This window comes from Pipra filicauda, unplaced genomic scaffold (genome assembly GCF_003945595.2).
Source record: "Pipra filicauda isolate LSUMZ 115617 unplaced genomic scaffold, ASM394559v2 scaffold107_size2268652_pilon, whole genome shotgun sequence".
In the NCBI taxonomy this organism is placed as follows: domain Eukaryota; kingdom Metazoa; phylum Chordata; class Aves; order Passeriformes; family Pipridae; genus Pipra; species Pipra filicauda.
In genome coordinates this window covers 454524-471084 of record NW_024103518.1, presented here as the reverse complement: position 1 = coordinate 471084, position 16561 = coordinate 454524, and the positions used below count along the sequence as shown (strand labels likewise).

At 38.0% G+C, this 16561-nt stretch overlaps 1 protein-coding gene across 6 annotated transcripts in view; it reads right to left on the bottom strand.

Moving 5' to 3' along the window:
• SHC3 (SHC adaptor protein 3) overlaps positions 1–16561 on the bottom strand; it is a 59711-nt gene that overhangs the window by 33797 nt on the left and 9353 nt on the right. For all 6 annotated transcript variants that reach the window (XM_027742610.2, XM_027742621.2, XM_027742618.2 and 3 more), the window contains one exon: positions 7445–7515. In XM_027742610.2, the coding sequence (XP_027598411.2) occupies positions 7445–7515 (71 nt within the window). The remainder of the gene's footprint in view (positions 1–7444; positions 7516–16561) is intronic.

The following is a 16561-nucleotide window of genomic DNA, read 5'->3' as shown; positions in this document are numbered from 1 at the left end:
ATATAAAAATAACTTGCTTCTGAAAAAGAAAAAAAAAAAAACCAGAGACCAAAAGCACATTTTTAGAAATCTGTTTAATAATTGAAATACTGTTTGTTCTTTTGCAAAACAGGCATAACGAGCATGTGCTGTCTGAAGTAGGACAGGGGACATCCACAAGCTCTGAACACTAAACCACTATATTACTGTTTACAGAACTTTAAGTGCCAACTTGCAGATTGACCATGTCTGGAAGATGTAAGGCTGAAGAAGCAGCTAAGGAGAAACACGGGCATGGAGAGGAAGGGCAGGCTGACTCTGCCATGAGTTCAGACTACAATGCAGGGAGCACCCCTGTGGGGAATGCCTCCCAGAAAGTGGTGCAGAGACCAAGTGGTGCCATTTGTCACACCATCCCGACCGAAGTGAAGCCTGTCTTCATGGGAAGCCTGGGAGAAAAGGTTTGTGGAGCAAGGTGGCACCAGCAGATGTGTCACACAGGCTGATGTGACATCACTGGTAGAGCAAGGAGACAACAATCTTCTCTTTCTTCTTGTCAGCTCCTCGTTTTGTTTCTTCAAATGGAGTTTTTTCACAAGCAGAAAATCTACAAGCAGAAAATGAAAGGAAGCTGGCCAGCTTAATTTTTGTTTTATTGAATAAACTTTATACAGTAAAACTGTTGACTTTGGCAACTGTTAGACATAGAGTACCACATGCCACTAGGTATTTAGCATGCAATCTATCTAATGATAGTTATCCTTATGCTCCTGCATCTTCAGTGTGAGACTTCCATTCAACTCCTAAGAGAAATCAGTGCACTTGTGAAGACTCTTTTGCTTTTACTGACAAAGGGACTTTTTATCCATTGGTATGCTCAATGAGAGCTCTGTTCTCAGCATTTATAGATGACCTAACTTTAAGGAATATTTGGGACTGTACAATTTGTACCTTCTTTTATTACATGCAAGTAAATTTCAGAAACCCAGTTTCATTCACCAGTAACAGAAAAGTCCACCTGATCTTGATGATTTCTTTCAATACAGTAGTTCTGAGCAATAGCCTTATTTAGGAAATGTAGAGTGAAACTTGTTTATCCAGCAGCACACCTTATTTAGGTATATCTCTTAACTCTGCATGCACACATAGCTTTTATGGATGTAAAGTAGGAGTGTATAAAACCTTGGCATTGAATCCACACCTACAAAACCTTTCTCATACACAGCCCTCCATCTGTCACGAATATGGTCAATGGCACCTAAAAAACTAAAAAAAACCCAATGTACTTCAAGGTTAAGATCTGTTAAGTAGCTCAATCCTTTAACTTCTTTTGTGACCTTCAGGCTTTTTTCCACTCAGCCTGGTCTCTAGTCATTTATCCTAGTACTGGTCAGAGAGATGGAGACAGAGAAATTAAAACTGTATTCTGTTGCTGAATCAGGATCATAATAACCTCCAAACTGGGTCCAGCCTCAGGTCATTTACTAAGGTATCTTCTCTATCAAAGAGTAGTGCACAGCAGATATTTCGAAGGACGACATAAAACCTTACAAAAGTAAAACGAAAACATTTAGCCTAACAAATATTTTTCTCTAACCTCTAATTGGCTTCACATCCAAAGCAGGACTTTGGAGACAGATATCTTACAAAAGCGCTTTTTTTTTATTAGATGATTATAGTCCTACTGCTGCCCTTTTGAATAACTGCATAAGATAGATGACAAGCTGTGTTTGCCAAAAAGGACTGTCCATTCGTGATTAACTGTATTCTGTGACTGGACATGCCACAGAAATGACATACAAATTCCTTAAGCCATCATTTCTTTGTGTACTTAAGCTGCCAGGTGCAACTAGCAGACCGTGAGAGTGTCTCCAAGTTTCTAGGCAGTCATTAACTTTGTACTGCAATTTGCATTTAAAATATGCTAAGACCACTCTGCCTCAAGTCCTGCTTCTGATTCTGAGCCACTAGATTTCTGAAAACCCAGGGTATGACTATCCACATAACTGCTTCCCTGACTTTTTGGCTTTCAACTTTAGACCCTCTCCATCCCCTGAGAGGCTCTTTGTTTTCCTGCAAAGGCATGTGAGCTCAACTAATTGGTCTCAGTCCAGCTTTGTATTATCATATATTAGTCAAATTATTCCAAATACTGGGTAACATTTTCCACACTAATACTACTTTGAAAATGAAAGATTCCAGTGTTAGGCATACAAAATCCTATTTATTCTACCCCATTTCTGTGCTAATGACAGCTTAACTAGCAAATGTAAATTATTCTCTAACTATCAGCTGTCATTGCTGCACTCAGTGGTGTGCTGTATGAATTATAAGGATGCCTCCATCCACTTTTGAGAATCTTGTTTCCTGGTAAACCTAGCAGTAGTCAGTCAGCACCCCTGCCTCCCAGAGTTTTGACTCTGAAGTAACTGTGCACATTCCTTCCTGCATACAGCTGTGCATCCAGATGGTTTATGTGTTCTGCCATCCCCTAAGCACCATCCCATAAGCACTGCCCCACAGCCAGGGTACACACAGCAGAAGGCAGAGGTGAACTGCACTCACCTTCTAAGCAAGACAGTGTGTTAAGGAGGACACTGAGTAAAGAATTCACTGCAGATAACACACTACCTATCCACCTTCAAAAATCACAGGAGAAACATTCTTCCTTTTCAATGTCTTCCACCCTTTCTTTCAGTGATGCTTGCTGACAGTGGATTTCTGCAAAGAATACAGATACAGTTGAAACACCACATCAACTGAGCTTCATTCGTATTGCTTAGCACTGGACTCAAATCCAGCTCTAAAATTTGGATTTCCACCATCTCTCCTCCAAAAGCTTGGGATATTAGCATAAAAGGATTTGCTCTAATAATATTCTTAATAAAGTTCAGGCCACAAATTTGGAGAGGAATCTCTTTCCAGCTGTTCAGCCCAACATGGTTCGTGGAGAGGGCTGGAATCAGAGTTTGGATTTGGGTCCAGCACTGATATGAAGTATTTCAGTCCTCTGATCTACTTGCTATTAAGACAGCATGCAACATAATGTTTTACTCAGCATGGGGAGGTGAGACTTTCTGATGCTGCATGCAGCAAACTGATGGCATTGCATTAAGTGCCAGTGAACATGCACCCTTGTAGCCCAGACTTGGACGTACAACAAAACAGTGCATGCAACATCTAATTCAAACCAGTGCATAACTCACTCATGCATACAACACAGCAGTGAGGACTCATTACATCAGAACAGCTTGAACAATAAGGATGCAAACATATTACATGAACTGCAAACACTGCACATGTTGCAAAAGAGTTTTACCTGATTTTTAATTTTATTTATTTTTTTTAATAAAAAGCCCAAAGGCACAAAGGGCCTGGCCACAGAAACTTAAGAGGGGCCCCTTTCTGTGAGGACGATGGTAGGTTTCTGATGAACTTTAACCACTTGCCACCTGTGGTTAGCCCAGTAGTCTCATCTGCTAGTCCTCCTGTTGCTCCATTATGTTGAAAATTAAATGCTTTTGTTCGTCTTACTCCCCAGGAAAGTTATCTTGACTTCACATGTGTTACCAGAATTATCACTGGATAATTAATGATGCAACACGTGGATTCAGTTGGCTTCCATTTATCACTGTGTATAACTGCTGACCCTTGTCTTGTGCATCCATTTATTTGCTCAAGAGTTCACATGATGTTACATTCATTACAGAAAAGAAAAAACACAATACAAGTGATTATACTACTCTGCTTCTTCTGTTTCTCCTGGAGTGAGAGAATCCTGAGACTTCAAATGTGAATCATAAAGGGGAAAATCTATTATAAATTGCACATAGCTGTTCACTTTTCTCAAATCAGACACAAAATTAGGACAACAATAGCTTTGCAAGGCACCACGAAGCTTGTTAAGATCCAGTGAAGTGTAGGACACAAGTGCTTGCTCACTTGCTTTCACATGGAGATAAACGTCTCGTTGCAAGTTTTAACGTTTTAGTTTACAAAAAAGTGAAAAAGGAAAACAAACACAAGTTACAGGCTAGGTACAACAGCATTAGATGGCATGAGTTGATATTTCACGTGACTGCAATAAGGCAGGAAAGGCTACTGACCAAACTATTTACATTGGGGCTTCAATGCAGTTCCTGAAATTGAAGCCAGAGTTCTTCATTTGTCAGACTGGTCCATGCATACACACTGATGCATATGCTTTCCTAATGCTTTATAACAGCTGGGATGTTCAAAGCCATTCAAGTTACCTGGACAAGCTCTGCTCATTGATTTCTTATCTCTAATTCACCAGATAAGTGGAAATCTTAGTTCAATTTTTAAGTGATTTCTAAATGCTCGCTCAACAATTTAAGTGCCATTTACAAGCACTAATTCATTTAATCACAGAATTGTCTGTGACTGGGACTAACAGTTTGTCTAAAATAATACCCAGATATTTCAGCAGAGCCACAGACTACATGTCTCACCCTCCCAGGACTGAGTCACACAAGTTTTTTATTCTAGGAGCTTATCCTACTTTGGGATTTGGCTCATCCTCAAGGCGAGCAGAGACATAAAGTGACATATGCAATAATTGGAAGACAGAAAGAAGGCAAATGGAGGATTCCTAATGACTGACTTCCTATGTTTGAGCTCAGAATAAAGGAGAAAAAGGGCAAGAAAGCAGGCAGGGACAGACGTGAGGCAGTGCTAGAAGAGGAGTAAGTGCTTTGTACGTGAAAAAGACAATGCTTTGTTTATTAGGAAGAGATGCATGCAGACTTCCACATTAAATCAGGTAACTTGACTCATTTTTTTCTAACTGTTTTTAAATCGTATTTAGTAAACACTGCATAATGCCAGAAGTCATATCGGCCCCAGACAGATCACTTTCTGCTACGACTGGTTTTGCAAGGTCTTCGCAAAATAACAGGTCAAACAGGTTAGATGCATGCAGCGGGATCAATTTATGAAGTTCTGGGTCAGAAAGGGATCACAGCTGCTGTGACATCTGTTTCTGCGGTTGTAGGAAAACAGCACAGAGAAATTTACACACAGGAGGCTTCACTGCAGCTACGGATCCAGGTTCCTCAGCTGATGCAGCCACGGCTAACGTTACCAGATCTACAGGCCCGGGCCTCTGCAGGTCACACTGCACCAGAAGCCATCAGGCTACCAGGAGAGTTTTACTGGTGATAGCTGCGGAGAAATCAGCAATGGACATACCTAAAAATAAATGCATGATGTAGTGGACAGAAATGTAAGTTTCAGGTGCTTTTATTTCATTTGTAATCAAAGGGCTGCACAGACCGTTTGGCGCCAGGTGTCTTCTCACAGAGGGAATTGGTGCATGTAATATCAGAACATCAGCCTTATTAATTCAGTACACACCTTAGGGTGTGTTAGGTTTCTTAATACACACGAGGAAGTTAATCAGCACATGTGAATTTTAGTAATTCTTTAATAATACTTTCTTAATAAACAATAGGCTTGTATGAGAAATGCTGTATGACAAAGTATGTGAGTACCAAAAACATAAGACATGACAAGGAGATTTCTAGAGCCAGATTAATTAATGAAATGCAGCCTAAGATGCTAGATCCTGATTCAAAAGTCACCTAAAAATTTCTGCTTTCGGAAAAGTTTTAGAATTAAATGATCAAAATTATGAGTTTTCAGTGTTTTATGATAAACAAAAACCTGTAAATGCAAAATAAAAAGCAAAACAGGAAGACATGACTTCCTCCTTGAAAAAAATATCCTGTGATATAGACATGATCAGAGGAAGATGGGACAACAAAATGACCATCATGTAGTAAAATATGCTATAACTTCAACAGAAAAAAATATAATTCAAAGTCTGTTTCACAGTAAAAGCCAAGAATAATTTTTTTTCATATTGAAGGAACTACAAGACAAAGATATTTTGTTTGTGTACACCATACTGCTTCAGATCACCAAATATGCTTAAGTATTAATGGCAGACTTGTGCCTTTAAGCTACATAATAAGAAAAGTACAAAACTATTCCAATGAAGACACATAGTGAAGGAAATGGCAGAAAAATAAAGATGAATTCGGTTCACTTTTGGTTATAGAAACCAAACCCAGTAATTATCACAACTGTGTCACGGGCCAGTATCACTGAGCTTCCGAGTGGGAAACACAAATGGACCACCTGCATTGGAACTACAAGTCTGCTTAGACATGGAATAATTTTAAAAGTTCACTGCTGCAAATACATCAGAAACGTACATGACGATGTTTTTTAAAAGCACAGTAGTAAAATTCTCAAATACCTCCATAGTCCACATCGCCTGAAAAAGAGAATTCTGTCATTTACCTCTCCTTGGGCTTTTATGCTTTTCATCAATGCAGTATCTTGACAAATCAATGTTTGTGGGGACTTATGGGGTCCAACTCAAAGCTGCTGTATGCAAGTATAACTCAAAAGTCAGTGCATATAGACCATACAATCAGCATGTATGCCTAAAACCAAGCAATTTTTCTCATTTGATAAAAGAAACACTTAACTGTTTATGACACGACAAATGGTTTATGATAGACTTATTGGCAACTGTAAGATGCCTCAAAGAGGTGAAATTCAAGGGCTGTATCCAGTAGTGTCACTTTATATGTGTTTCTTTGGAAAGGATTCCTTCATTATTTCAATTCCAGAAATTGCAAATTGCGGTCTCGAGTTGCTATGAGTGCCACGTTCCTCTGAAATCACATTCCTCTGAAATCAGTGACTCAGGTTTTCAAGTGAAAATGCCTGCAAAACACCGTTTCCTATAGTTCTTAGAAAATATTCTTCTTAGAACAAAATGATTCATGGACACTTCTTTAGAGAGCGTTGCACTTATGTACTGCTCTTTCGAAAATACCATGACACATTTAAAAGAATTGCAGTAAGAACCTAATACAAGCTTATTGTTTCTTACATACAGTCTGAAAAAGAAAATGTTATTCCATTTGTCTCTGGTGTCATTGTGGTGATACATTTTCATTTGTATCCTTTTTAGGATACAAATGGTTTGTACTCTGACATCTTTTCCCAAGAAATTCTGACACCTTTTCATAAGAAATTAATGCAAAAATCTATAAACACAGGTCCCCAAAACAGCTCCCTAGACTAATTTTGCCCATGCATCATAGATTTTTAAGAGTATTTTCATCCTCACTGGCTTGAATGTCATGAAATTGGTAACGAGATAAGTGCCTTACTTGGCATAACAAACAGGTAAACATTTTCTAAAGTACCTCCTGGCATATCAAAAATCCACGAAGAAAATATCCCTTAAGCCCTGTTGGAGCTGTATTAGCACCAGGTAAGAGATTTACCTGTAAAAGCAAAATTAGAAAGTGGACTGAAGGTGTCCAAAATTCTTTACTATGTGTTTTGCCATCTTCCCAGCCTTTCCACTCTGGGGACACAAGTCAGAAGTTACTTAAAAAAGCATAGTTGTACAAAGTCTTACCTTGCAACCTGTGTTCTAGTATTGAAGTCAAGAGATCTCATTGAGCGTAAGACTTCTATACACCCCAAGTACTGTAAGGAGAAAGAAACAGTTGGAAAATGTATTATAATTATGCTTGAGTTCTGGGAGAAAATGTAGCTAACCATTAAGAGTCACTGTGCAATTCTTATTTTTACATTTTATTTATCCTATGCCTCCGGTAGGTTGTTATGGTTATGCTGTTGTATGTCACAGATTTGTTCCATAAACATTTTATTTCATTTAAGTCCTAAGTTTGGTTCAACATATCATTTTATGTTTAACCCAATCACTGTAATACACCTAATTTATAATGTGTTGATATTTATCATAATGTTTATTATGTGTTTTCTTCTATGTTAATTGTTCCATTTTAGGTATAAAACTAATCAAAGTAAAAAATAATGAAAAAGGAAGTGTGGTAAAGGAAATTCATCCAGCACTGGTTAGTAGGAAAAACTTATTTAAGAGGGAGAGAACTAAGTCTCATTAGAACAAAAAAAGGCAAATTATGGCAGGGAAGACTGAAAAGAGTACCAGCAAGCAATTCTTAATAAACAGCTCCGGGATATATGTGATTTAGTAATTTCATTAATTACACTAGTATAAAGATATAGGAAAATAATAACCCACTAGTAACCCATGCTGGGAGATGGATTTAACAGGGTCATTCAAGAAAGGGAAGGCATGAAGGTTAGCTAATATTAAGAAAAGACCAGACTTATTGACCCAGATTTCTGCCCTGCATCTCTGCGGGGAAAAAAAAAAAAAGGGGGGGAGGACCATTACAAAAGACATTATAATGTAACAGTATCTATCACAGGAGTGAGAAAAACTCTGATGAATCTTCTAGACTTGCTTCCAAAAGTGGTCATATTCTGCATGTGCTAGAGTCTACCAGAGCTACAGCTCCTGTCAGATATTTGGATAATGGCTTTGCAGAAACCAGCCCGTGACTGTCACACCCCGTGGCAGCACCTTTGCGTGCAGGTTCAGTATTCAACCACACACACAACTTTTGAAAGCCAGAGGAAATCGGGATGAGTCTTCACATCATGAGCCTGATAATGCCTTTCTAGTGTTGTGGGTTTATATCAGCTTTTACATCAGTTCTGTATCCGTTTTGGTATCTTCACAGCATAATGCAATCTATTTGGGCATGAAACTGGCGCAGAAATCAAGCGAGGCCACAGTTTTGTGCCTGTTCAGGAATTTTATTTTCACTGAAAAAATGATCTTTAAATTAGGGAGTTGCTGCATCAGTAACTATATTTGGAACTTCAGCAGTTTTTTCACAGAAACATGTATGCCATAAACTGTTTACAAGCTGAGGGAGTATCTAGTTTCTTTTCACATGGTATTATTATTTATTTCTATCATATGCTATGAAGTCATTACAACACTGAATAAAGTTGACTCCTATTTGTTAAATTGCTTGAGCTTAGAATATGATAGCACACAGTTTCTGTGAAGGGTTGCCTCAAGCTCCATTTCCTAGAATATTTTAGAAATCTCCCACAATCTTACGTTTTTTGAAAGTTTGTATAATGCTCATGGAAAATGTCTTGTCTGGCAGAGATCCTGGCACATGGAGCCCTCAAGCTAATGGTCATACTTTCAAACTCTCTACACTATCATCAGTCATCTATCAGTGCAAAATTAGGTAATCCTTGTATCTTATTACAAGTAGATTCCTTTTTTACATATATGTCTGCTCGAGTACTTAAAACATCCAGAACTACAATTTCATGCTCTTATGAAGGAAGTTAAGCCATTAACTCTACTTTTAAGTATATCTCAGAGAGTGATTTCATTCTCTTGGAGATGAAGTTCTTTAACATCACTTGAGATAATCAGCTGAAGTAATTTAACTTATAGTAATAAACAGCAATGAACGATGCTTCCCTGCATTCTTTTTGTGTCATTTTGTTGCAGTCCTAGGATGCTTTTGTAGCTTAATTTTGCCAAATATTTATTTCATACAAGATGCTTTTATAATTAAATATGCAGTAAATGGTATAAATATTCAAAGGTATTCCTGTGATTTTTTTGTTATAGAAATACTTGGTTTTCATTATCTCATCAACTGTTAATTTAGACCTCTTGATACAAGACCACTCTTGGATTGCACTTGTTTCTTCACTTATCTATATTTGCCAAAAATCTTTTAAAGTAAAGTAATTGTACAAGTTTGAGAACCAGGCCCAGCATTTTGGAAGCAAACTCTGGAAGGTATTTTGACAAGTACATGCAGGCGTGCAAATAAATACACAAACACGTATGCACACAAGTCACTGTCAAAATAGACAAATAATTAGACAAATACCCATAAACATACTTAGGAGGCGTGCATTTAGACTCCTTTGAGTTATACTACCTGATCTGCATTAACAACAGTAGAGACAAGATCAGACTGAAGGAAAGTCAGATGGAAAAATTACCCTGTACTTGTTTTATGTGTATCATGGAGACAGCTGAACACAACATAGTAAGGCTTGCAGTATTCCTGACTGATCAATGCAAAGATGGCAACTGATTTTCTGGGATAAAAGATGTGAACACTTAATCACCACGGCATGTTTTCAAGTAACGAAATTACTATAAAAATTGACATTCAAAAGGTCCAAAGGCCAACTACAGGGACATAAAACTCACCTACTGCTATGCTTCAATTATTCCCCAAGACCAACACTGCTGTCTAAAAATATCCATTTGAAGTACATCCTGACAAGGATCCACAGAAAGAAGACATACAACCAAGATAGCAAGTAAATAAATTATTCATTTATTTCAACAAATAAATACCCTGATTAAAAAGAAATGCTATCTTTTGCTTTAGGCATTCCATGAAACATTTAAAATATAGTTATAAAACAGTCTACTTCTAAAAAAAGCTCCTCTTCACCCAGCACTTAATGTATATTCCAACCAATCAGCTACTGTATGCTGTGAGATTTATGAGATCCCATTATCATCCTCCCTCTCATTGCTCAGGAACCAAATATACCGAGATGCAGCCCACCCTGAAGTAGGAGGATTTTGGGACTACCAGTTCCAAGCTCTCTCAGATAACATTCTGCCTTCTGTCAACTTCCTGATATCTGAATGAGCTTCCAGCTTGTGTACCCTCATTGAAAGGCACTATGTCCCCAGGAAAAGGTCTTTCGTATGAATGAACAGCTTCCCATTCAGAGGTTTCAGATTCGTAATTAGTACTTTGCATGCTAAAACAGTACCTTGCATGAAAGCAGATGCAAATCTAAGAGCAGAGTGCCACATACACCTGGGACCATACATCTCTCACTGCATGAGGTTCCAGCGTCCTTGCTAGCTACAGTTTTGCCAGGTTAGTGTAAGAGAAGGCCTGGACTTCTGGTTTGTGAGGATTTCCTCCGTACTCCCTAAACTACTTGTCTTCACTATGACTCAGACAGAAAATTCTTGTTCAGCAGCTAAAATCTTTTACCGAAGCCTGTGCAAGAGAGAGTATTGAGTTCTCCCAGCATTTGTCAGAAAAAGACAGTTCAACACATGAGCTCTGAGTGCATTCGTGTGCTCGGAGACAAGAGGGAAAGCAAACGCAGGTAGTCACTGTCAGAGCTGCCTTTTGCTCCATGAATATGAACAACCTTGTTCAGTGTCTCCTAACAGGTTCTCCAAAACACTGGAAAAAAACCCTCTATTGTTAGACCCAGAAGCTAGCAGCAAAGACAGCAAGAAATACTTTCATAAAAACATAACCAGACCTTTTCTGTGATTCTGGGAGGGTGCAGCCCTGTACAGCACTGCAGCAGTCCAACCTGAGTGCTTGAATGCTATGTGCAAATCTAGCAGAGGAGTGTCTGCCCTGTACATGGGTAGCACGAAGATCTACCCATCACTTACTCTCAAATAAAATAAGAACTCCTTATCTCTGAATTTGAACTTACTGGAATATCATTCCATTCCAACAAAACTGTGTGGGTATTCTTAGTAAATTGAGGCTGACTGGTTCTAACCATGTAAGCAGATGACCCATCATCAGGTCTGAGTGGTTCACCACTCTGCAGCTTGTACCTGCCTCGCAGAAGTTATGTAAGACACGACATGGTTACATCAGCAAACAGACACGCACTTGCACTGCTAGCCAAAAATTAGCCAGTGCCCTCAAATACTGATGTATCCAAAGTGTGCTCCTACGTTGCACAGCTGCAGATAACAGCCTGGGGGCTCAAAAGTAAATTCGGATTCCTGGGGTTCTGGGTGGTGTATGGAGACCTAAGTCTTGAAAATAGAAATAAGGTATCTCGTCATAATCTGGTCAATTCTCTGCAATTTTCTCACCCACGGGATTAGGCTGCCCTTTTACTTGGCATGTGGAAAAGTGAGCATCTTCTTACTTGCCACATCTGTTCCTCATGTGTACCTCAAGTCACATGCCTACATTTTTATGATTCCCTTTTTTATTCCCTTTTTTTTTTTGTTGGGGGGGAGGGGTAGGAGAGTGGGGGAATACGTTTGCTTGGTTTTGAGGGGTTTATTTTTCTACATTTTATTCTCATTAGCCAAAAACCTAGTCCAGAATTAAATTAATCCATGAAAGTAAATGAGCAGTTAGTATGAATTGATTGGTGGTAGTTAATTACAGTTGAAGACTGCCTTATTTAAAAATAAGAGCTTTTATTTAAAAATTAGATTTCATTGCTTCTACTGCAACATGCATTTATTTATGCATCAAAATGACAGTTCCTTCTAATTTCAGGGATCATCATTAACAACCAACAGGGCTTGTGAAATATGCACTGAGTTCTGCAAGGTTCTACAATACTTAAATATTACTTTCAAGTTTCCTATGTACTTAAAAGATATTAAGATTCAAATCCAGATGCACCCTAACAAGCAGGCCATAATACAAAAATAGTAACAGCCCAGGACTTGATTTCAAAATCGTAAGTTTGTCCACATGTAACTGTGGACCCAGTCAGGCCTTTTAATAACCATATTGATGCATGAAAAAGAAAAGAGAAGGGAAAAAAAACCACAAAACCAACACAAAAAAATAGCCTAAGTCACAGCCAGAGACTACAAGATTGAAAAATATCTTACAAAATTAATTTTTCTCTTTAGCAAATTTATATGAAACAGTAAATCTCATATCATAATATGTGCTATCACAATATTAGATGAAATTCCCACCTTAACTGAATTCACAATACCCACTTTCTAAACTGATGAAGTGGGAAAAAACCCACCCACCAAAAAAAAAAAAAAAACCAAGACAAAAACCCCCAAACAAACAAAAAACCTCAAAACCCCCAAACCAAATCAAACAAAAAAATCCCCAAAACAAACACTAACAAGGAACGGTAATCAGAAGATGTTGTCTTTAATAAAATAAACTAAGTTAAAGAAAAATAATAAATGCCACAATGCTTCCTAATTTTTTTAATTGTGTTTTAGCTGAACATTTATTACCTTGAACAGTTTACTAATTTGACTGAGACATGCACCACAAAGTTACTTAACTTAGCTAATCAGCAAGAAATGAGCACAAAAAGAGAAGATGCCTTAAGAAAACATACATTTGATTCTTTACTTCACAAGGAGATCATAGTGTAATTATGTGTATTTGACTTATATGATTTGATTGAATTAACACTTGAAATCTTTTAAACAGAGAGGCACTGAAAAACAGTATACATAAAGAGCCTTTATATATATGATGCTTTTCATTGACCCAAGAATGTGGCTCAGCTACCCAGCTGGGACAGGGATCTGGCAGCTTGGAAAGTCTTTCTAAACTCAGTGGTTAGCTAGGCCAAACTACTTAGGAAGTAAAACTTCAACAAAACATAGCACTGTAGGGAGATTCTTCTCTGTATCACCAAAAAGTCAGTATTTTCTGAAGACTAGTGTGCAACAAACTTTTTTCTTCTGTTTTATTCTGTATGTTTGTTCATTTGTTTGTTTTATGGGTCCTTCCTTTCTTTTTCCTACCTTAAGAGCTGCCCATTGCTAAGACAGTAACCTCAGGGGAACCCTTTCCTGACAGGTGGAGAGCCACTGTCCTGCCATAATCATGGCAAACATCTCACCCAGACTCTGGCACCACAGAAGTCTGTGGGACACCCTCTCCCTTCAGGTGTTGCTGATAATGCAGAAGAGGCAGCCTTTGAAAATGCTGGCTACCACCAACTGAGCAGACAGCAGCGTGGTTGGAAGAAGGTCCTGCATGCACACAACCATTCAGATTTGTGGCAGTGTACCTAGATACTTCGAGAAAAAGAATGGAATGGAAAATTTGTTCAGTGACATTTCTAATGTAGAGTGAGTTATAATATTAGAAAAAGCTGTGGGCAGAACCAAGACTGGATACTCAGAGAAAAATAAATTTGTCTAAGCAGTAGTCACAGAGCTCCAAGTCAGCTGCTAGAGATTTCAGTTTCTCTGGTAGTTTGGGATATAAATAAACTTGCCTTTAAATTCTCTGCTTAGCTTTCACATAACATGATACTGAGATCTTACCTAACGTGAGTGTTATTCTCCCAGTCTCCTGCTCCTCCCTCCTCTTGGGGTGAGACATCTCTTCAGGCACAGAGGCAGGTCTCTGTGCTCCACCAGCGTGTGCCAGAGCACCCACTCTGTACCTCTGCCCTGTGCCTTCCTGCCATCTGCAGAATGGCACACCTGGCTGGGGGAGCAGCCATCCTGCACGACAGCCTTGTTCTGAATGAGGGAAAGGCCCTATATTTAGACGTTGCCACATTCCAGCACCAAAAATGTGTCATAAACATATGCTGCCACGAGAAACAGAAAGGCTCTCTTCTGTGCTTCCATACTTCTGCAGTTGGCAATTTTTGTGCCAGTAAGTAATCATGTATAGAGCTTTATAGTGAATCAATATTTCCCCCCAAGGTTTTTTTCTCATTAGAGAACGCGTGTTCCAACGCAGACAGAAAACTCTAAGTAAGGATTGATTGAATGCAAATGGAAGAGAAAATCTTCTTTGGAGCTCAACTGCAAATAAGCCTCAACCATTCAGCTGTAAATTTATCATCACAAAATGCTCCATGAGACAAGTAAACCAACAGAGCTTCTAAACTAGTACAAATGATGATGCATGTGACTGTCAGTTGCGCTCCTCTTGGAAACAGGTGGTTTGTTTCTTCAACAGTGGATGAGAGAACACAGTTTTCCCAAGAATACTGCCAACTTTGGCCAACACCTAGCTCCTTGCTGTTTCCTCTTGTACAATTACTGATTTCTGTAGCATAAAAATAGATTATATGTCTCAATATAAGCAGAATAAACAATTCTCAACTGGTGAATGATAGCCAACACTTTCAATGAATTGGCTTATCCTGTTTGAACACGAGGCTCAGGTGTGCACAACTGTAATAATAAAGGGATTTAGAAGGCAAACACAGGCATTTTGTGCATGAGACCAGTGCCTCCCAGAAATTAATTCCCTGACTCATGTACTTAGATTCATTAATTAACACATTGTTAGTATAATTCAATGCTATTTTGGCAACTTATTATGTTTACTTCTCTATTTTACTCTTTGAACGGGATGCTTGTGTTTTCAATAACAGGGATGCCACTAAAATTATGCTGTAAAACTTTTTGGTAAAGGCAGTAGCCTTCATAAGCTCTTGATTTAACTACCATAGTAGAGCTATAAAATATTTTTCACAGGAGGCTGCTCCAAACAAAAAGTGTTTGTTTAGCACCTTGAGTACAAAATGATAAAAAGAGAGCTCACATTTTAAAATTTTCACTGAGTTGAATGTGAGTTTCCGTGTATTTACTAGACATCTAGCTTTAACCACGTAAATCCTTTTACAGTGACTTTCCTTGGGATTTTCATAAAGGCTTCAATCATAAGTCAAGTGAGGCTGACTTCCACAGAAATTCTGGGATCAACTGTAGAACAAAGTGCCTAGCACTGATTAATTCAAACTGAAAGTCTGTGAAACCTTTTCACCTAATTAAATTCATCCCAAGTCTAACCCACTAACAGTAGAAAAATCAGCTTCTAAATAAAGGAAGGCAACCATATTTTTCTATCTTACACTCCTTTCTTGCATTGAGTTGCTCAAGTGATAAAGAATAAATGCACCTTAACAGGACAAAACAAAAAAAATTATTTACTTATATCTACTTTTATGTATACTATACATGTGCATGTATATATTGTTCTACACAGGCTTTGAAATCCTATCTATTGACTGGAAGCATACACAAATATGCAGTGCCACTGATATTTAAAATGTTTGCCCAAATTCCTTGGCTCTAAAAAAGTCTGCTATTTTTTATTATTTCTGAAATGCAGTACATAAATATTTATAACTATTTTAAAATTTCAGTGGACAGCTGTGTATATCTATTAATAAACTGATATACTATACATATATATAAAAAGTTATCAAGATTTGCCAACACCCTGAAAAAGCTGGAAATAGGTTATTCCTTTTTCTCCCATAAAGATCAGAAAACCTGCAAAGTGCTTCTTCAGTAGCCAAGGAGTCATATAAACACAGAGGCCTTGGAGAATAACACCAGTTGAATGCCTCCAAATCTTGCTGATGATGAGGCACAGACAGAGCGTCGTGTTTACAAAATATACTTGGGTGCCACTGACATCAGAACAGAAGGAAAAACAACACTAAGAAATACTAAACATTACTTTCCATGTCTGTTAACACATCTCTGAAGTATGATGAAGATTTTATGTGGTTAAATACTATCAATTGCTGAGGATAAGAGATACCTGAAAAAAAGTTGTGCAACAAGATGCAATATTTTCACTGTATTTCAGCATATAGTTTCCCTCTGTTGACTGTAGAAATCTCCACACAATATCAGAATTTGGGGCATCTTACCAGTAATAAAATAGTTAAATAAAAGTATATCCCATAAACCTCCGTAAGAAAAGAAGAATCCATTCTATTTGGTACCTATAGTGGTTTTAAATCTGTCCTCTGTGAAAGCATTCTGGCAGCATCTCACAAAAAAATCACACAGTAAGGATTCAGAACTCCTTAGAAAAAAAAAAAAGGTGAAGGCTTCAGCTAGGAAAAGAAGAACATATTTTATCTTATCTTGAAAAGCAATTTC